This window comes from Oryctolagus cuniculus, chromosome 10 (genome assembly GCF_051225735.1).
Source record: "Oryctolagus cuniculus isolate XC-2025 breed Fujian yellow rabbit chromosome 10, ASM5122573v1, whole genome shotgun sequence".
Taxonomy (NCBI): domain Eukaryota; kingdom Metazoa; phylum Chordata; class Mammalia; order Lagomorpha; family Leporidae; genus Oryctolagus; species Oryctolagus cuniculus.
In genome coordinates this window covers 56,036,857-56,057,760 of record NC_142876.1, presented here as the reverse complement: position 1 = coordinate 56,057,760, position 20,904 = coordinate 56,036,857, and the positions used below count along the sequence as shown (strand labels likewise).

The 20,904-nt window shown below is 40.5% G+C and overlaps 1 protein-coding gene across 2 annotated transcripts in view; it reads left to right on the top strand.

The window, feature by feature from the left end:
• Positions 1 to 20,904, top strand: part of MIB1 (MIB E3 ubiquitin protein ligase 1) — a 164,766-nt gene that overhangs the window by 5,451 nt on the left and 138,411 nt on the right. For both annotated transcript variants that reach the window (XR_016214602.1, XM_002713451.6), the window contains exon 2: positions 18,328 to 18,499. Coding sequence is in view for 1 of the 2 variants with exons in the window: in XM_002713451.6 (XP_002713497.1) it covers positions 18,328 to 18,499 (172 nt within the window). In the remaining variant the exon portion in view is untranslated. The remainder of the gene's footprint in view (positions 1 to 18,327; positions 18,500 to 20,904) is intronic.

The following is a 20,904-nucleotide window of genomic DNA, read 5'->3' as shown; positions in this document are numbered from 1 at the left end:
TACAGAGGAGAAAGTTAAAAAAAATTTTTTTTATTTGAAAGGCAGCGATACACACACACACACACACACACACCCAAAACATCTACTACCTGGTTCATTCTCCAAATACCCATATCACCCAGAGCAGAAGCCGGGAGCCAAGAGCTCAATCCAGGTCTCCCATGTGGGTGTCAGGGACCCAGCTAGAGACATCACCTGTTGCCTCCCAGGATGCGTGTTAGCAGAAAGCTAACATTAGGAGAGGGGCTGGTACTGGAATGCAGGCACATCTCAAGTGGTGTCTGTACCACTATGCCAAATGCCTGACCCGAAAGAGAAAGTAATGTTAAGTACATAAAGTAGTTGTAAAATATACAAATAGTACTATTTATTATTCAGGGTAGGGTTTTTCAACCATGGCATTTTTGACATTTTGAACAGGATGGGATAATTCTTTATTGTAGGGGATGTCCTGTACTTTGTAGGCCAGCATTCTGTGCCTCTACTTGTTAGAAGTAGTAGTACCCCAACTCCTTGTGATAGCCTACAGTATCTCCAGACGTTGCTTAATGTCCCCTGGAGGGAGGGCAGAATTATGACTGCTTTAGACTCGTTGCTTTAGGGATATGTACTATGTGGCAAAGGTATGCCAGAAAGGTAATGATACATACCAACTTCAAGAGTTTGGGTATCTTTATTGTGAACAGTAGAGTGCAGTTGGTAAAAGTATACCAGGGGCTTTAACTGTTTTTGTAAATTAAAAATATTTATTTATTTGAGAGGCAGAGCGAGTGAGCATTCTCATCTGTTGGTTTACTCCCCAAATGCCTGCAGTGTCCAGGGCTATAACTCAGTCCAGGTCTGTGCATGAATAGTGGGTTCCTAAATTACGTGAGCCATCACCTGCCTCCCAAGGTGAAGTTAGAAGCTGCAGTCAGAAACTTGAGCTGGGAATGGAACCCAAGCAACACTGATGTGGAATCTGGGTCTTAACTGCTAGGGTCAGTGACATTTTCTTATTTTGATAATGTTTTATGTCTTAAACTGAGCTGTGAATGCTTAGTATTTGTTACAATTCTTTGCATGTTTGATCTATTTTTTGGTTATTAAAAACAAAAAAGGCAGCCTTATGGTGTTTACCATGAAAACTGAGGTTGACTTTGTTTATATTCATTCTTTGTTCCCTGTTTATAGTATGTGGGCAGAACATTTATTGCAGTATGTTTGGGAATTAAGAACATAAAATTCTTTGAAACTTTTCTTAGAGTTAAGGATTCTGAGAGTTAAGGTTGGATCATTTTGAATCTTTCTGATATCCTTTTATCATGTATAGCAGATTTTGCCTGGTAGTATATGTCTGCAATGTTTTGGCATATAAACTTTATTTTTTTAAAAGACTGATTTATTTATTTGAAAGAGTTACACAGAGAGAGAAGGAGAGGTGCAGAGAGAGAGGTCTTCCATTTGCTGGCTTACTCCCCAGTTGGCTGCAATAGCTGGAATTGTGCCTACCTGAAGCTAGGAGCCAGGAGCCTCCTCTGGGTCTTCCCACGTGGGTGCAAGGGCCCAAGGACTCTGGCCATCCTCCACTGCTTTCCAAGGCCATAGCAGAGAGCTGGGTCAGAAATGGAGCAGCCAGGACTCGAACCGGTGCCCAAATGGGATGCCGCACTCCAGGTGGTGGCCTCACTTGCTATGCCACAGTGCCAGCTCCCTAAACTTTATTTTTTTTTTAATTCAGGACAATTCATGATGTGTTTGAATTTATGGTCTAGGATAGTCAAACATTACCAAGAGTAGCAGTGGGTATTTATTTGAATGATAAACTTTCTATATTGTATCCAGATATATTTGGGTAGTATGTAGTGAGTAAGAAGATTGTAGAAATATGTTATTTAATTCATTTAGAGATAATTTTGTGAAGTCTAACTATGTATATGTAGTTGGCTTTGTGCCATTTAGGTACTGATTTTATAACATTTGGGGGAGAAATATGTTTTCATTTGTGGTCACTTGACTATAGTGTTGTCCAAAGAATGAAGAATAGGGAAAATGAATTTGGATTTCCTATTAAAGCTACTTTTATCCTTCTCTGTGTGGATAACAAAGGTTAGAGGCATAGAAAAATCAGGCATACTTAAAACTAGCTTTTGATCATAGTTGGTCCAATATGTTTTGGGGACAGTTCCTTGTCCTTTTCTTCTACACAGAGCGAATAATGTTGCTTGGGTTACATGTGGAAAAACTCTTTAAATGTTTTTATTCATTTGAAGGTTGAAAAGTGCTAATTCTGAATTAGAAAAGAAAGAAAATGGATTAGTAATCCTGAGCTTTACCTTTTCTGAGGGCTCCCCATCTCTTCTGATCTCTTTCTAGAATAATAGAAAAGGGGATTGTCAGGAGGCATATATTGTCTATGTTATTTTAAAAATTTCTGGGGGCCAGCACTGTGGAGTAGCAGGTAAAGCCGCTGCCTACAGTGCCTGCATCCTATATGGATACCAATTTGTGTCTTGGCTGCTTCACTTGTGATCCAGCTCTTTGCTATGACTTGGGGAAGCAGTAGAAGATGGCCCAAGTCCTTGGGCCCCTACACATGCGTTGGGGACCCAGAAGAAGCTCCTGGCTTTGGACCAGCACAGCTATGGCTGTTGTGGCCATCTGGAGAGTGAAGTAGCAGATGGAAGACCTCTCTCTCTCTCTCTCCTTCTCTCTCTGTGTAACTATGACTTTCAAATAAATAAATAAATAAAATTATTTTTAAAACTTCTGTAAAATGATCTTTTTTTTTTTTTCTCCATCTGCTATAACTTTTTTTTGTTTTAAGAGTCAAGAGGGAGAGCAATGGGGAGAGTGAACATCCATTATCTTGTTCTCTCCCTAAGTGTCTACAATAGCAGGCTGTGGGCTGAAAGCCAGAAAGGTAACTCAGGTCTCCTGAGTGGGTGGTAAGGACCCAACTACTTGAGCCATCATGTTCTGCCATCCAAGATGCACATTAGCATCTAATATTTATACACATATATTTGCAGGTCTAATATCATCTTAATATATTTGTGGGGCTCTACACTTTACAGCCTTTCCCCTCTCCAGGAGCCAGGCGCTTCTTCTGTGTCTCCCACATGGGTGCAGGGGCCCAAAGACCTGGGCCATCTTCCGCTGCTTTCCCAGGCCATAGCAGGGAGCTGGATCAGAAGTGGAGCAGCCAGAACTTGAACTGGCGCCCATATGGGATGCCGGCACTGCAGGTGGCGTTACCCGGTACGCCACAGTGCCGGCCCCATAGTTTTTATTTTAAGTTATAGAAATTTCTCTTGTAAATAATATTACTAAATATCTCCACTGATTTTAAGAATCTTTGGTTTTTAGTAGAGTTTAACTTGTTCATATTTATGAGATAACATAGGTTCTTACTGCTGTCCTAATATTCATGTGTATTTTTTTCCTCAGTGAGTTGGAAACTTTATCACCTTTTTTTCTGTTCTGCTAGAGGTTGCCTTTTAATATTTAATTAAGTGATTGAAAAATTGTGTAGAAAATCAAATGTCTTTGTTTTTCTTTTCCCACTTTTTTTTGGCTTTATAGAAATTATCAGGAAAATTTGTTCCAAGTTATTGTTTATGTTGTCTCCCCCCCCACCAAAGATCTTTTTGTTTTAGGATTTGCCCTTAAAATCTCATTAAACTTTGCAGTATTATTATTAACAAATACTTGGATTTAAAGTTTTAGTGCTTTCTTATTATTATTTCTTAGCTTTAGTCTTTCCCTTCTGTTTGCATTTTTTTGGAAAAATCCTTTTTTTTTAACTTTTATTTAATGAATATAAATTTCCAAAGTACGATTTATGGATTACAATGGCTTCCCCCCCATACCGTCCCTCCCACCCACAACCCTCCCCTTTCCCACTCCCTCTCCCCTTCCATTCACATCAAGATTCATTTTCGATTCTCTTAATATACAGAAGATCAGCTTAGTATACATTAAGGATTTCAACAGTTTGCTCCCACACAGAAACATAAAGTGAAAAATAATAGATGATTTTTTTAAAATGATGATGAAATCAGATCAGACCTATTGTCATGTTTAATCCCAGTGAGAGTCAAGTTGGGAGTTGATAATTTTTTTTTTTTTTTTTTTTTTTTACAGAGGATCAGTTTAGTATGCATTAAGTAAAGATTTCAACAGTTTGCACCCCCATAGAAACACAAAGTGAAATATATTGTTTGAGTACTCATTATAGCATTAAATCTCAATGCACAGCACATTAAGGACAGAGATCCTACATGAGGAGTAAGTGCACAGTGACTCCTGTTGTTGACTTTACCAATTGACACTCCTGTCTATGGCATCAGTAATCTCCCTATGCTCCAGTCATGAGTTTCCAAGGCTATGGAAGCCCTCTGAGTTCTCCGATTCTTATCTTGTTTAGACAAGGTCATAGTCAAAGTGGAGGTTCTCTCCTCCCTTCCGAGAAAGGTACCTCCTTCTTTGAAGACCTGTTCTTTCCACTGGGATCTCACTCGCAGAGATCTTTTGCCAGAGTGTCTTGGCTTTCCATGCCTGAAATACTCTCATGGGCTTTTCAGCCAGATCCGAATGCCTTTAGGGCTGATTCTGAGGCCAGAGTGCTATTTAGGACATCTGCCATTCTATGAGTCTGCTGAGTATCTCACTTCCCATGTTGGATCACTCTCCCCTTTATTTATTCTATCGGTTAGTATTAGCAGGTACTAGACTTGTTTATGTGCTCCCTTTGACTCTTAGTCCTTTCATTATGATCAATTGTGAACTGAAATTGATCACTTGGAATAGTGAGATGGCATTGGTACATGCCACCTTGATGGGATTGAATTGGAATCCCCTGGTATGTTTCTAACTCTACCATTTGGGGCAAGTGAGCTTGAGCATGTCCCAAATTGTACATCTCTTCCCTCTCTTATTCCCACTCTTATGTTTAACAGGGATCACATTTCAGTTAAGTTTCAACACTTAAGAATAACTGTGTATTAATTACAGAATTAAACCAGTCATATTAAGTAGAACCGACAAAAAAACTACTAAGTATAATGTATTAAGTTGTTCATTAACAGTCAGGGCTATGCTGATCAAGTCACCGTTTCCCATAGTGTCCATTTCACTTCAGGAGGTTTCCTTTTTGGTGTTCAGTCAGTTGTCACCAATCAGGGAGAACATATGGTATTTGTCCCTTTGGGGGAAAAATCCTTTTTTTTAAAGAGAATAGATAATTTGAATTTTTGCAAGCCTAAAAATTGCTTTATTTTACTACACTTTTCCTTAAATACCCAAACCTGACTCATAATTAGGTTATGTGTTCATTTCTAGATTCAAAATCCATTTCTCACAAAACTAGCTTTCTGTTCCATTAACTTCTACTATATTTTATATATATATATATATATATTTAAAGATTTATTTATTTATTTGAAAGGCAGAGAGGTAGAGGCAGAGGCAGAGAGAGAGAGGTCTTTCATCATCTACTGGTTCACTCCCCAGATGGCCGCAATGGCTGGAGCTGCATCCATCTGAAGCCAGGAGCTTTCTTGGGGTCTCCCACACAGGTGCAGGGGCCCAAAGACTTGGACCATCTTCTACTGCTTTCCCAGGCCATAGGAGAGAGCTTGATTGGAAACGGAGTGATTGGGACTCCAACCGGCACCCATATGGGATGCTGGCACTGCAAGTGGCAGCTTTACTTGCTACGCCACAGCGCTGGCTCCATTCGCTATGTAATATTGAAGATAAGAAATGTTAATGCTTGGGGACCAGCACTGTAGTGTAGCAGGTAAACCTGCTGCGCTAGCATCCGGTATGGTGCTGGTTAAGAGTCCCGGCTGCTCCGCTACTGATCCAGCTCCCTGCTAATGTGCCTGGGAAAGCAGTGGAAGATGGCCCAAGTGTTTGGGCCCCTGGATCCGTGTGGAAGACCCAAAAGAGGCTCCTGGCTCCTGGCCATTGGCTTTGGATCAGCCTGACTCTGGCCATTGCGGCCGTTTGAACCACCCGATGGAATATCTTTTTCTCTGTTTCTTCCTCTCTATAACTCTGCCTTTCAAATAAATAAATAAATCTTTAAAAGAAATGTGAATGCTGGTATACAGTATGACTTTTGATTGACGTAAAGTAACACTGTTGTTAGACATTAATGATATTCTGTGTGTGTGGATACAATATGTAACAGGTAGTTTAGCATATATAGCTATATTTAGCTTCCTGTAAGAAAATAGATCAGTACTGTGAAAGAGTTTTTGCTTTTAAAGCAAATAATTTGAATTACATGTGAGACTGTCAGATCCTCTAGCTTGTGTTGGTCAGCCTTTCCTGTCCAGGTAGTATTGAGTCCTTGGTCTTATATTTTCTGTGTTCTAAACACATTCACTTAGAGTCCCAGTCATCTTTTTTTTTTTTCATTAGAGGGACTTTTAAAAAAGGTATTATTTATTTTTATGTATTTGAAAGAGAAAACATGAACTCTTCATCTGATGGTTCACTTTACAAATGTCCGCAACAGCCAGGAGCCAGGAGCCAGGAATTCCATCATAGTTTCCCACGTGAGTGGCTGGGACCCAAGTACTTGAGCCATCATCTGCTGCCTCCCAAGGTGCACATTAGCAGGAAACTAGATCTGAAGTGGAGGGGAGACCTCATTCCAGGCACTCTGGTAAGGTATGCAGGCGTTCCAAGCTGTGGCTTAACACACTGTACCACAATGCCTACCCCCATCCTACATTTTTTATTTTTTAAGGAAAATTTTATTAGAGAGAGAAAAATAGGAGAGCTCCCATCCACTAGCTCAGGTCCCAGATTCCTGCAAAGCGATGAAGGGACTATGCTGAGAATGGGCTGAAGTCAGGAACTCAGTTCAGGTTGTACTACCTGAATGGCAGGATCCCAACTACTTGAGCCATCACTGCTGCCTCCCACCGTCTGCATTTAGCAGGAAACATGAGGAGTTGGAGTCAGACATCAAACCCAGGCACTCTGATAAAGGATATGGGCATTGGGTATCTTAACTGATATCTTCACTGCTAGGCTAAATGCCTGCCCATGCCAACCTCTATTTTTGACAAAGGATGTGACATTGTTATATTTATTCAGTTATCAGATGGTACTTTATTTTCAAATCACTGAAATCTCACCTCATTTATGAAACTTTTTGTTTTATAAGGAAAAATGGCCCATTAATACTATGTTTGCATATGTGTGGTCAGGAGCAATATAGTTTTTGGGATTTGGAACCTGTGGATACAGAGGGCTGACTTTTTAAATCTCATTTACTAGTTAAATAAAAATATCAGGCTGGCGCTGTGGCGCAGCGGGTTAAAGCCTTGGCCTGAAGCACCGGCATCCCATATGGGCACTGGTTCTAGTCCTGGCTGTTCCTCTTTTGATCCAGCTGTCTGCTATGGGGAAGCAGTAGAGGATGGCCCAAGTCCTTGGGCCCCTGCACCCACGTGGGAGACCCGGAGGAGGTTCCTGGCTCCTGGCTTCGGATCCACACAGCTCCGGCCGTTGTGACCATATGAGGAGTGAACCAGCAGATGGAAGACCTCTCTCTGTCTTTACCTCTCTCTGTAACTCTTTCAAATAAATAAAATAAATCTTTAAAAAAATTCAATTGAAATTTAGCTGGTAATTTTCTTTTATGATGCTAACAGTTTCTTACAAGTTGAAAGATATTTTACTTTTGTATTGTGAACAAATGAATGAAAATCCATTGCTTTTAAAATTAAATAGATATTATTTTAAGGTATATTGATAATACCCATCGTTTGCATCTCAGAAACTATAAAATAATGGGAACATCTCCAGACATCCCACGTGGGTGGTAGGGATCCATGTATTTGGGCCATCCTCTGCTGCTTTTTACCAGGTCATTAGCAGGGAGCTGGATTGGAAGTGAAGTAGCTGGGACTAGAACTGGTAGCCATATGGGATGCCAGTATTACAGGTGGCAGTTTCACCTGCTGTGGCACAATGCTGGCCCCTGAATTTGAGCCTGCCACCTACTTATGAGTGACAATTTCTTCGTCTACAAAATAGGGATAATACCTACTTTTTTTTTGTTGTTGAGAAGGTTTAAGAAACATAAAGCATAGAGTGTGGTAATAATAACTTATGGCAAGTATTATTTTTCAGTAATCCTCTTTTCATTAATTTAGTATTTCTCAAGGGTAAGGAATGTGCACTGTACCAGTAGCTGGCAGGTCTCAAAGGCCTTGTCTTCAGTAGGAGTTTTGTTATAGTTGAGACAATTTCTAAACGAATTAGGTAGTTTGATGGTTCCGGGAGAATAGATAACTGTAGTTGGTTAGCATTCTTTAATCTCTATAATACTTTTTGTCACAATAGATTTGGGACTAAAGTTGATTGACTCAGTAAATCAAAATTGAATTTCTTGGTTGAGTAACATCAATAGTTATGCCAGTATAAGTAATTATTTTTGAATAATGGCTAATGATTTATAAATTCTTATCAATGTTAGGTGAAGTCTTTTAATTTGGGCTAAAATTTGGAGGATTAGCTAGGCATCACACTAGTCTCCTAAGGTGTTTATTTTAAAAACATTAATGTATATAGCTTTAATATTTACTAATATTTAATATATCAAAGTAGATAAATCAGTAATACAGCAAATATCTACAAACCTATGTAGAAGCAAAAGATTACTGATATATTTGAACACCCTGAGTACTTTTTTTTAAAAATTTATTTATTTATTTGAAAGAGAGAGAGAGAGAGCTTCTCTCTACTGGTTCACTGCCCAGTGACTGGCTGCAATAGCCAGGGCTGGGCCAGGCCCAAATCAGGAGCCAGGAGCTTTATCCAGGTCTCCCACATGGATACAGAGGCACTAAAACCTGGGCCATCTTTTGCTGTTTTCCCAGGTGTATTAACAGGGAGCTGGATGGGAAGTAGAGTAGCTGGGACTTGAACTTGTGCCCATATAGGATGCTGGTGCTGCAGACAGCGATTTAACCCACTCTACAGCACCAGCCCTACCCTGTGTACTTCTGTTTGCGTTCTTTCCTTCTTCTCTTAAGGTTCCTATCAGAAATTAGTTTCTATCATTACCATGAATTTCTTTATATTTATGGATGTTTTTCTGTGTCTGTGAGCAGCATTTAGTAGTTTGTTTGCAGTGCTTTTAAATCTCCTGTAATTTTCTTTTAAAAGATTTATTTGAAAGACAAGAGTTAGAGAGAGAGAGAGAGACAGAGAGAGAGAGGTCTTCCATCCACTGGTTCACTCCCCAGATGACCATTTGGTGGGAGCTAAGCTGATTCAAAGCCAAGAGCCAGGAGATTCTTCCTGGTCTCCCACGTGGGTGCAGGGGTCCAAGGACTTGGCATCCTCTGCTGCTTTCCCAGGCACATTAGCGGGGAGCTGGATCAGAAGTGGAGCAGCCGGGACTTGAACTAATGCCCATATGGGATGCTGGGGTTTCAGGCTGGGACTTTAACCCACTGTCTCATGGTGCCAGCCCCTATTGTTTACTTTTTAGTTTTGCTACTGTAACAAAGTGCTAATTTATATATATATATATATTTATATATATGATTTATATCTTGTTCCATGTTGAGGTACTTCATATAATGAACTGCTTATAGTAAAAATTCTGATTCTCTAAGCTGCTTTCTACCTAGAAATGTAACATTTTACTTAAATCAGGACTTTGTAAATTTGAACTGTTTTTATTTATTTATTTTTTTTAAAGATTTTACTGATTTGAGCGGTAAAGTTATAGACACAGAGAGGGAGAGACAGAGAGACAGGTCTTCCATCTGCTGGTTCACTTCCCAAATGAATGTAATGGCTGATGCTGGGCCAATCCAAAGACAGGAACCGGGAGCTTCTTCTGGGTCTCCCATGCAGGTGCAGGGGCCCAAGCAAGCACTTGGGCCATCTTCCACTACTTTCTCAGGCCATAGCACAGAGCTGTATGGGAAGTGGAGCAGCTGAAACTCGAACTGGCATCAATATAGGATGCTGGCGCGACAGGCAGAGGCTTAGCTCACTACGCGATAGCGCTGGTCTGTATTGTTTCTCTTAAGAGTTGTGGTTTTTTATCTTGAGTAGCATGTTTTATGATTTTCATAAACTTTTCCAACAAAGGCTTCAGCTATGTGAATTCTGTAACTTATTGAACTTAGACAAAATGGCATTAACACATAGAGGAGATGGTCATTGGAGTATTAGGAGAATGAGTCAAAAGCTGTCATCAGGTGGTTCATTTAATGGTGGCAGATGTCTTCATAAAGCTTAGTGATAGAAAAGAACATTAGCTCTCTAGGCTAACATGGTATTCCATAGGAGAAAAATAGTTATGGGTTTAGTTAGGGAGTTAAATTTTATGAAATGAAAAATCTAAGTAATAACTCTTGCCAAGGCCAGTGGTTTTTCAATGCGAATGAATTGGGTGGATGTAATAATGGGAAACAAAAAAAACCTGCCACAGAAAGGGATCAGTAGAATGCTTGCCTTGTTTCCATAATGCCCTTTCTCCTGAATTATGTTTTCTTTAAGTATCAGCTTTTGTTTTAAAGTCAATCACATTTTCATTAAAAATCCTTCACGCTCTTTTTGGTAGTGGAATGGGTTGCTTTGTTTACTTCTTCTAGTGTTAGTCCGTTTCACAGCTGTTCAATGGCTTTCCTGGCATTTGAATTGTGGGAACTAAGAAAGGATTTGGATGTGCTCTTATGTGCATTAATGGTCTTCCTGAAGTAGTCTTTAAAACCATGAATTACAGAAGTATTTTTTTTTCTACCAGTTGTCATTGTATGTTTAGATGGGTCCTTTCAAAGAGAGGCTGTATATGCATTGTGAAGTCATGAATGTTATCATTGTACTTTGTGGAAAGTGAACTTAAATATAAGAAAATATATAAATACAGCAATAGTTAACACTGAGCTTTTTCTTTTTTGAGGGGTGGTTGAGATACATCTTCCTTACACCTTTTGTTAGCTCACTCATTTGAAAAGTCACACAGTTCATGTTGGGGTTTGGTTTTTTGTTTTTGAAAAAAAAAAAAAAGTCACACAGTTCAGGGCAAACCTCTAAATGTGAAGTGCATACTGATTTGTTTAGTGCATTCTACTTTTTTGTGGTAACAAACTGAAACTAGAGATTTATGGAACTTAACCATGTGTGGTCAGTTACTATCACTGGCGTTTGACATTAATTATATTTTTGGTCAGCTTTTCTGGTAAAACAGATGTGGGTATTAGCCTCTAACTTCAAGTATATGTACTTAGGTAGGGCACTTGTTTTCATAAGCATGATATAACTCAGTGTAGAGGTTAAAAGATGTAAACATTTTCGAGTAGCAATTAAATATTCTTACTAGTCAGATATCTAAGGTAATTTGAAAGTTGACTTCTGTACATATTTTTTTAGGGTCCTTTGTGTTTTTGTTTGTCTTTAATTTTAAGTGGCATATATAAAATTTCTGATGCTTTGTACATGGGATGCTGGTGCTGCAAGAGTTGGCTTAGCATGCTACGCCACAGAGCCAGCCCCTAGTTTAAATAGGCTGGCATTGTGTTGTAGTGGGTAAACCACTGCCTGTGATGCTGGCATCCCATTTGGGCACCAATTCAAGACCTGGCTACTCTGCTTCTGATCCAGCTCCCTGCTAATGCATCTGGGAAAGCAGTGGAAGATGGCCCAAGTGCTTGGGCCCCTGTACCCACAAGGGAGACTTGAAAGAAGCTCTTGGCTGCTGGCTTTGGACTGGCCCAGCTCTGGCCATTGCAACCATTTGGGGAGTGAACCAGTGAATGAAAAATCTTTCTCTGTTTCTCCCTCTCTTTCTCTAAATTCTGCCTTTCAAATAAGTAAATCTTCAAAAAATTTTTTTTGTATTTACTGTTTACACACAACTGAGTATCTTTGGGTTTATCTTTTAAAATATTTGAAGGCCAGGGTCAAAATCTTTTAAAGCATTTAAAACCTTTTGCAAGTGTCTTTTATAGAGGTTGTGTCAGTTTATATTTTCCTCTCAGTGGTACCTTATTCTTTGTTGACACATCTTCAGTGTGCACTGAAATTATCTTTTTAAGCCATGCCAATTTTAGAAGATAAAATTGATTTTTATTTTTCACTTTCTGCTTATTAAAAACATTTTTCATTTATTAGAGAGAGAGTTAGAAAAGGAGAAGAGAAAAAGAGAAATCTCATCTGCTGGTTCACTCCTCAAATGCCTGAAATAGCTGGGACTGGGCTAGGAGGAAGCCAGAGGCCAAGAACTTGTTCTGTGTCTCCCATGTGAGTGGCAGGAACCCAGGTACCTGCTGCTTTTCAGAGTGTGTGTTAAAAGGAAGCTGGAGTTGGGAACAGAAATAGAACTCAGACCTGCGTGTTCTGACTTGGGGTGTAGGGTCTTAACTGCTAGGTCAAACTTGTGCCCATTCATTTTCTTTCTAAATTAATGGCATGTTTATAATAAAACTTTAAACACTTAAAACACATGTAAAACAAAATGTGAAAGTGTTCCTCTCACCTGTGTTTCCCCAGTTGTTGTCTGCTGTTTAGTGTGGGTTTTCAGTTGATTCTGTAGTTATACTCTGTATCTGTGTGCCTCACATGAACATACATGTGACTTCAGAGGGTTGCTAATGCTTATAATGATGTCTCCCGCCGGCGCCGCGGCTCACTAGACTAATCCTCCGCCTAGCGGCGCCGGCACACCGGGTTCTAGTCCCGGTCGGGGCGCCGGATTCTGTCCCGGTTGCTCCTCTTCCAGGCCAGCCCTCTGCTGTGGCCAAGGGAGTGCAGTGGAGGATGGCCCAGGTGCTTGGGCCCTGCACCCCATGGGAGACCAGGAAAAGCACCTGGCTCCTGGCTCCTGCCATCGGATCAGCGCGGTGCGCCGGCCGCAGCGCGCCGGCCGCGGCGGCCATTGGAGAGTGAACCAACGGCAAAGGAAGACCTTTCTCTCTGTCTCTCTCTCACTGTCCACTGTGCCTGTCAAAAAAGAAAATAAATAAAATAAAAATAAAAATAAAAAAAAATAAAAGAATGATGTCTCCCAAGGGGTTGCAGGGGTCCAAGCACTTGGGCCATCTTCCACATCTTTCCTAGGTGCATTAGCAGAGTGCTGGATCAGAAGTGGAGCAGCAGGGAAAGGAACTGGCACCCATATGGGATGCCAGCATGGCCTTACTTGCTATGCCATAGCGTTGGCCCTTGTTTTTAATGTTAGTTTACATTCTATTTATACCAGAATATAACATCTTTTTGGGTCTCTGGTCAATAAGTTTGATGATTGATGTAATCAGGCTTAATTAGCCACAGGTCAGAAAGCATCATTTCAATAGGTGAAAACTGTGGCAGGTCACCTAGTGGTGTGTAGTGCTATTTCATGTGGCTGTTGTGTCTCAACTGATGCTGTTCTGCAGTGAAAAATAATTGAACTGAAAAGATAGATGCAGCCCCTGGTAAGCCATAAGCTTTGGGGACAAAAGCTGAGAATGGTGATGGAGAAGTAGGCAATTTGCTAAAATGGTGGTAACTCACACATGAATAATTCAATGTTCCCTAGGTGAAGTCTGAGAAATTGAGAACTTTTAGTTCTTTGATTTTTGTATAAATATTGCAGAATTTACCTGTGATATGAGATGATTTTGACCACTAAGTTGTTTAAATAGATAACTAGTATATTTAAATTAAGTGCAGCATAATTCTGAATGTTTACCGTTTGCTTTGAAGCCTTTTAGAATGTGTTTACCTATATATCACTTTAACCGCATGATGATGATTTCTGTAGGAATGGAAATGTTTTCTGAGTTTATAGATGAGAATAGTGGTTCTAGAGCAGTTTAGGTTGATTTTGAATGTTGTATAGCTGATAAGTTATAGTACTAGGTTCTTAAATCACATACCCTTGTGTTTATCATTTAAATATAGAAGTTTAAATATACAGTTCAGAAATCATGTCTGAACTTGCCATTTCCCGTCCTGACTCTAATTGATCTCTAAGTCTCTAATTATATTTCATGTTCCTACTTAGTAAAGTTGCTCTTGGTTCATTGAACACATTCTGCTTTTCTGTTGTTTTTTCTTGAAGTCTTTGAAAGGTCTCTTTGTCCATTGTTTATTTATTTCTCTTTCTTTCTTTCTTAAAGATTTATTTATTTATTTGAAAGGTAGAATTACAGAGAGAGAGAAGGAGAGACAGAGAGAGATCTTCCATCCACTGGTTCACTCCTCAAGTGAACATAATGGCTAGAGCTGTGCCAGGCTGAAGCAGGAGCCAGGCAAGACCTTCATCCAGGTCTTCCACATGGGTGCAGGGGTCCAGGGAGTTGGGCCATCTTCTGCTGCTTTCCCAGGTGCTTTAACAGGGAACTGGATTAGGAGTGAAGCAGCTGGGACTTGAACTGGTGCCCACGTATAATGGCAGCACTGTAGGCTGGGGCTTAACCTTCTAGGCCATGGCGCTGGCCCCGTGTCCATCATTTCTGTGAAACTTTTCCTTGTCCTTTTTCTGATTGAGTTTCTTTTTTAAAAATTTATTTCAGGGGGCTGGAGCTGTGGTGTACCGAGTAAAGCCGTGGCCTGCAGTGCCAGCATCCCATATAGGTGCCAATTTGAGTCCTGGCTATTCTACTTCCTAAGCAGCTCTCTACTATGCCCTAGAAAAGCAGTGGAAGATGGTCCAAGTCCTTGGGCCTCTGTACCCACGTGGGAGACTCAAAAAGAATCTCCTGGCTCCTGGCTTTGGATTGGTCCAGCTTCAGTCATTGTGACCATTTGGGGAGTGAATCAGTGGATGGAGAACCTCTCTGTCTTTGCCTCTGCCTCTGTAACTCTGCCTTTCAAATAAATCTTTAAAAAATTTTGAGAGAATCATCTGCTGTTTCTCTCACCAAGTGAGAGAGAGAGAGAGAGAGAGAGAGAGAAAGAAACACACTCCCAACTGCCTGCAATGACCAAGGCTAGACTGAGGCCAAAACTGGGAGTTGGGAGCAAGGAACACCGTCTAGGTATCCCACATGGGTGGTGAGAACGCACTACTTGAACCATCACTGTTGCCTCCTAAAGTCTGCTTTGGTAGGAAGCCTGAGTCAGGTTTTGGAGCTGGGAATTGATACTCTGATGAGACGTGGGCATCTTAACTGTGAGTGTAAATGCCTGCTCCTCTGGTTTACTCTTTTAGAAGATTTTCTTTTTATCACTGGAAACTGAGGTTTTCCTTTTTTTTTTTTTTTAATTTATTTTGTTAAGTTGAAATTAGATTTACAGAGAGAAAGAGAGTGGAAAAATAGAGAGATCTTCTATCCAATGGTTCACTCCCCATGTGACTGCAATGGCTGGGGCTGGGCCAGGCCAAAGCCAGAAGCCAGGAGCTTCATCCAGGTCATCCACAAGGATGCAGGGGCCCAAGCAGTTGGGCCATCCTCTGCTGCTTTCCCAGGCATATTAGGAGGGAGCTGGATCAGAAGTGGAACAGCCAGGACTCAGAAAAGTGGCCATATGGGGTGCTGGCATTGTAGGTGGCAGCTTTACCCATTACACCACAGCACCAGCCTCCTGAGCTTGTTCTTTTTAATTAGCACGTTCTTATTTATTTTTTCTTGGTGACTCCCTTGTTTTTAAGCAGAGCAGTTCTAGTTTTCAGCTTACTGAACTGGGTAATTACCTGTTCCTAAATATTTTGAATATGTACCTATTTATTTTCTCTTGGGTAACCTTATTTTTGGTTTCTCATTTATACCTTCTACATCTGTTAATCTCTGGACTCACAGCCACTAGGTCCTAAATATCCCTTTACTCTATTTCTGTAATTTAACATCTACTATTACCACCTTGACTTAAACTACCTTTATCTTACTTGGAGTGACATAGGCTTCTTATAACTTGACTCCCTTCTCTAGCCACTTCTGCTTCCTTGCTGTTTTCCACACTACAGCAAGAGTGATACTTGAAGGCAGCAGAGGGCATGCCCACAGTAAGAGTAAAAGTGTAGTTCTGAATTAATCAGTGCACAGTGATGTCCACTATGGTCAAGCATTTGTATGGCAGGAGACTGCACATAAAACATGTTGGTGTTGATTGATCATTCTCTTTTCTAGTCCACTGGGGATCCCAACTTTTCTCTCGTGATGTTTTCCCTTCTGCCTTGCCTCCTTTCTTTTTTCCCATTAACCTTCTCACCTCAAATGGAGGCTTATGTTCAAGTTTGGCTCTTTGTTTAAAATCTAGTCACCTGAACCTGGAAAATGAATAATACAGGTCTTCTCCCTTCTGGTCAGGAAATAGCAATGATGGTATATTAGTTCTTAAAGAACTTGGTAGTATCTCTACTTATATATCCTAGTTCTTGATTATATCATGTATTCCTATTTGATTTTTAGAATGTCTTGCCTAACCTAAAGAACAGATTGCCTTTTTTTTTCTTTTAAGATCTATTTTATTTAGGCAGAGTTAGAGAGAGGGAAAGATAGAAAGGTCTTCCATCTGCTGGTTCACTCCCCAAATGGCCTCAACAGCCAGGGCTGGGCCAGGCTGAAACCAGGAGCTGCTTCTGGGTCTCCCATAAGGGTACAGGGACCCAAATACTTGGGTCATTTATGCTACTTTCCCAGGTGCTTTATCAGAGAGCTAGCTGGGAAGTTGAGCAGGTGGGACACAAACCAGTGCCTATATGGTGTGCCAGCATTGCAGGTGGTGATGATTTAACCTGCTGTGTTACAGTGCTGGCTCCACATACTGCCTTTTCCAAAGTGGACTGAGATTCAAAAGAGTGAAAAGGGTTCCTTGCTTTTAAAATTAATTTAATATTTTTAATATTTGTAGTATTATATATCTAAGTACTTAAGTTAAAATGACTTAAAAAAAAAAAAAGACTTCATTTATTTGAAAGGTAAAGAGACACTTCCCAAATGGCCACATCGACTGGGGCTGGCCCAAGCTGAAGCCAGGAGCCAGGAGCTTCTAAGTCTCCCACATGGGTGCAGGGGCCCAAGCACTTGGGCCATTCTCTATTGCTTTACCAGGCTCATTAGCAGGGAGCTGGATTGGAAGTGGAACAGTCAGGACTTGAACTGGTACCCAAATGGGATGCCGTCACTCCAGGCTGTCTTTAACCCACTGTACCACAATGCTGGCCCCTAAAATGACCTTTTCAAGGGCACAAATCATAATCATAACAGAATCATGATGGAATCATTTGAATCCAGGAGAATGTCACTCTTATATGTATAATATAGCTCTTGTTTGTATGTTAGCATTCAGCTTGACCATCCATGCTTTGTAAACCAAAGCAGTGACACTGATTTTCATAAGCCACACGTTATTTTAAAATATCTTAGCTTTAATATATGTAACAAGTTATATGAATATGACAAAATAGTGAAGGAGCATTACCATCAATCCTATTACCTTAAAACAAAAGTTATTTTCATACTTTATAGTGGTATTTTTATAGTTCTAACATCCGTCTCATCCATGTATATAAGCGTTTTTATTTTATTTATTTTTAAAGATTTATTTATTTATTTATTTGAAAGTCAGAGTTACACAGAGAGAGGAGAGGCAGAGAGAGAGAGGTTTTCCATCCGATGGTTCACTCCCCAGTTGGCTGCAATGGCCGGAGCTGTGCCAATCAGAGGCCAGGGGCCAGGAGCTTCTTATGGGTCTCCCACATGGGTGCAGGGGTCCAAGGACTTGGGCCATCTTCTACTGTGTAAGCGTTTTTAAAAGAGGTCATCTTACCAAGTGTTTATTCTCAATTTTATTATTACTCGATTTTATTATTACTTAGTCTGTAAGGGGGAAAACCCACATCATAGTGTATTATTTTCCTTTAGGAAAATGTGCTTGCTAATCATTTTCTAACGTTTATTGTTTATGCAAAAGTTTGTCAATATCTAGGGATAAATGCTTAAGTTAATGTTGCCTGAGGCCATGAGGATAAAATTGACTTTTATTTTAAAGTTATTGTTTACCTGGAAAATAGATTGAAATTCTTCCAAAGATTCCTGAGTTTTTGCAGTCTGAATCAGCTACGTGGTGGTAAAGGAGTCTTCTTTCTGTGTGTTGAACCTAAATTTCAGTTTGTGGGTGAGAGCAAATAGAGTGCTACTGAGCTGTATTCTTACTAATGAAAAAAGAGGGGAGAGAAAAGGTTAAGTTTATAATTTTGATTAATATGTTTCAGATCTGATATTTTGAAACATTATGTGGTATATTTGAAATGTTTTTCCCTCTTTATTAAAATATTTTACAAAATGCTTTGTTCTTATTCCTTATCCCCACCCCTGGAGTAATATTCAAATAAATAATATATGTAATTAATGTAAGCACATATCTGTATTTTAATAGGCATCAAGCATGATGGAACCATGTGTGATACCTGCCGCCAGCAACCAATCATTGGCATTAGATGGAAATGTGCAGAATGTACAAATTATGATTTGTGCACAGTTTGTTATCATGGAGATAAACATCATTTAAGGCATCGCTTTTATAGAATTACTACACCAGGAAGTGAGCGGTAGGTGAAACAAATTTCTCTTCTGTGTTTGTGCTCAAGTTTTATACTACTTGGCCATAAAAATAGGATTAGGAAATTACCTATGACAAGTGGTTTAGTATTAGGAAGTAGCTGATAATAGGCTAGAAATGGACTAAGCCTCTAGTAGAGTGAGATAAGAGCTGTGTGAAGATGGAACTGTATGAATTTTCCGAGGTAATATGATCTGTTCTTTCTCTGGCTTAGATACTTGACATTGCGAAATGTTAGGGCAGCCCAAGAGAGGCTGGTTGTTTTCTTTCCACTGTGCTTTCTGTTCTGTGAATTGCTACTGGTTGAACATGAGAGCCCATTGATTGAGTCAGTAGGTGTTTATTAAGACTACAGGACAGCTGCTATATTTGTGGAGATTTGAAGATAAATAGACATGCAGTATTCTTTTTTTTAAAGATTTATTTATTTGAAAGTCAGAGTTACACAGAGAGAGGAGAGGCAGAGAGAGAGAGAGAGAGAGAGAGGTCTTCCATCCAATGGTTCACTCCCCAATTGGCCACAACGGCTGGAGCTGCACTGATCCGAAGCCAGGAGCCAGGAGCTTCTTCCGGGTCTCCCACATGGGTGCAGGGGCCCAAGGACTTGGGCTTTCTTCTGCTGCTTTCCCAGACCATAGTAGAGAGCTGGATTGGAAGTGGAGCAGCTGGGACTAGAACCAGCGCCCATATGGGATGCCGGCGCTTCAGACCAGGGCATTAACCCACTGTGCCACAGTGCAGGCCCCAACATGCAGTATTCTTAAGGTGTCCACAAGTAAAAGCAAATAATTGGTTAGTAGGGATCATCATATGATGTTTTATGCTATGGCAGTGCTAGGTATTAACTATCTTAGGAACAATGAGAGAGGAGTATTGTAAAAGAGGTGCAAAGTTTTAGGTGATGGCATCCTCTCGTGTCAATATGTATAGGTGCAAGAATGCCACCAGTCTTAGGGAGATAGCTAGAAGTAGGAATAAATAGATTTTGAAATCAGGTTGTTCAATGCAAATCATGGTCCTGCCATTTATTAACTATATTATTTTAAGCAAGTTATTTATTTATTTTAAAATGTTTATTTTCATCTACTTAAAGGCAGAGTGACAGAGGAGGGAGAGAGAAAGAGAGACAGAGAGAGAAACCTTCCATCCTTTGGTTCATTTTGTAAATGCCTACAGCAGCCAGGGCTGGGCCAAGCTGAAACCAGGAGTCTGGAACTCCATCTGATCTCTCATGTGGATGGTAGTGGCCCAAGTACTTGACCCATCACCTGCTGCCTCATAGGATTCTTTAGCAGGAAGCTGGATCAGAAGCACAGTAGGTGGGACTCAAATCAGCATTTAGTGTGGGATTTGGGTGTCCTGAGCAGCAGCATAATCCTCTGTGCCACAATGGTAAGCTCAAGTTACTTGATTTTTTTCCTTTGCTTATTGTAAAGGAATATTAAAGGCATTTTAAAAATGAATAGAGGATAGAAGATCTCTCTCTCTCTCTCTCTCTCTCTCTCTCTCTCTGTAACTCTGCCTTTCAAATAATATAAAGTTTTAGGAAAGTTAATATGGGACTGGCACTATGGCGTAGCAGGTGGAGCTGCTGCCTGCAGTGCTGGCATCCCATATGGGCGCTGGTTCAAGTTCTGGCTGCTTCACTTCAATCCAGCTCTCTGCTATGGCCTGGGAAAACAGTGGAAGATGGCCCAAGTCCTTGGGCCCCTGCACCCATGTGGGAGAACTGGAAGAAGCCTCTGGCTCCTGGCTTTGGATCCTCTCAGCTGCAGCCATTGGGGCCATCTGGGGAGTGAACCAGCTGGTAGAAGACCTCTCTTTATCTCTCATATAGCTCTCTGCCTCTGCCTCTCTGTAACTGCCTTTCAAGTAAATAAATCTTTAAAAAAAAAAAAGAAAATTAATAGAACAATGAAATAAAGTTAGAAAACCCCAAAAACCCCAAACCTCTATTTAAAAAAAATTTTTATTGGGGCCAGCACTGTGGTGTAGTGGGTGGGGCTGCTATCTGCAGTGCCAACATCCCATATGGGCTCTGGTTCAAGTCCTGGCTGCTCCACTTCTGGTCTGGCTCTCTAGAGTCCTTGGGCTTCTGCATCCATGTAGGAGACCTGGAAGAAACTTCTGGCTCCTGGCATTGGATCAGCCCAGCTCTGGCCATTGTGGCCATTTTGGGAGTGAACCAGCAGATGGAGGACCTTATTTTCTCCCTTTGCCTCTCTAAAACTCTGCCTTTCAAATAAATAAATAAATATTTAAAGAAAAATATATAGGAAAAATTAAAAAATATTTTGGTTGAAAAGCAGAGAGTTTTCCAGTCTGCTCAAATGCCCACCAAAGCCAGGAACCAAGTATCCCATTTGGATCTCCCATGTGGGTGGCAGGGACCCA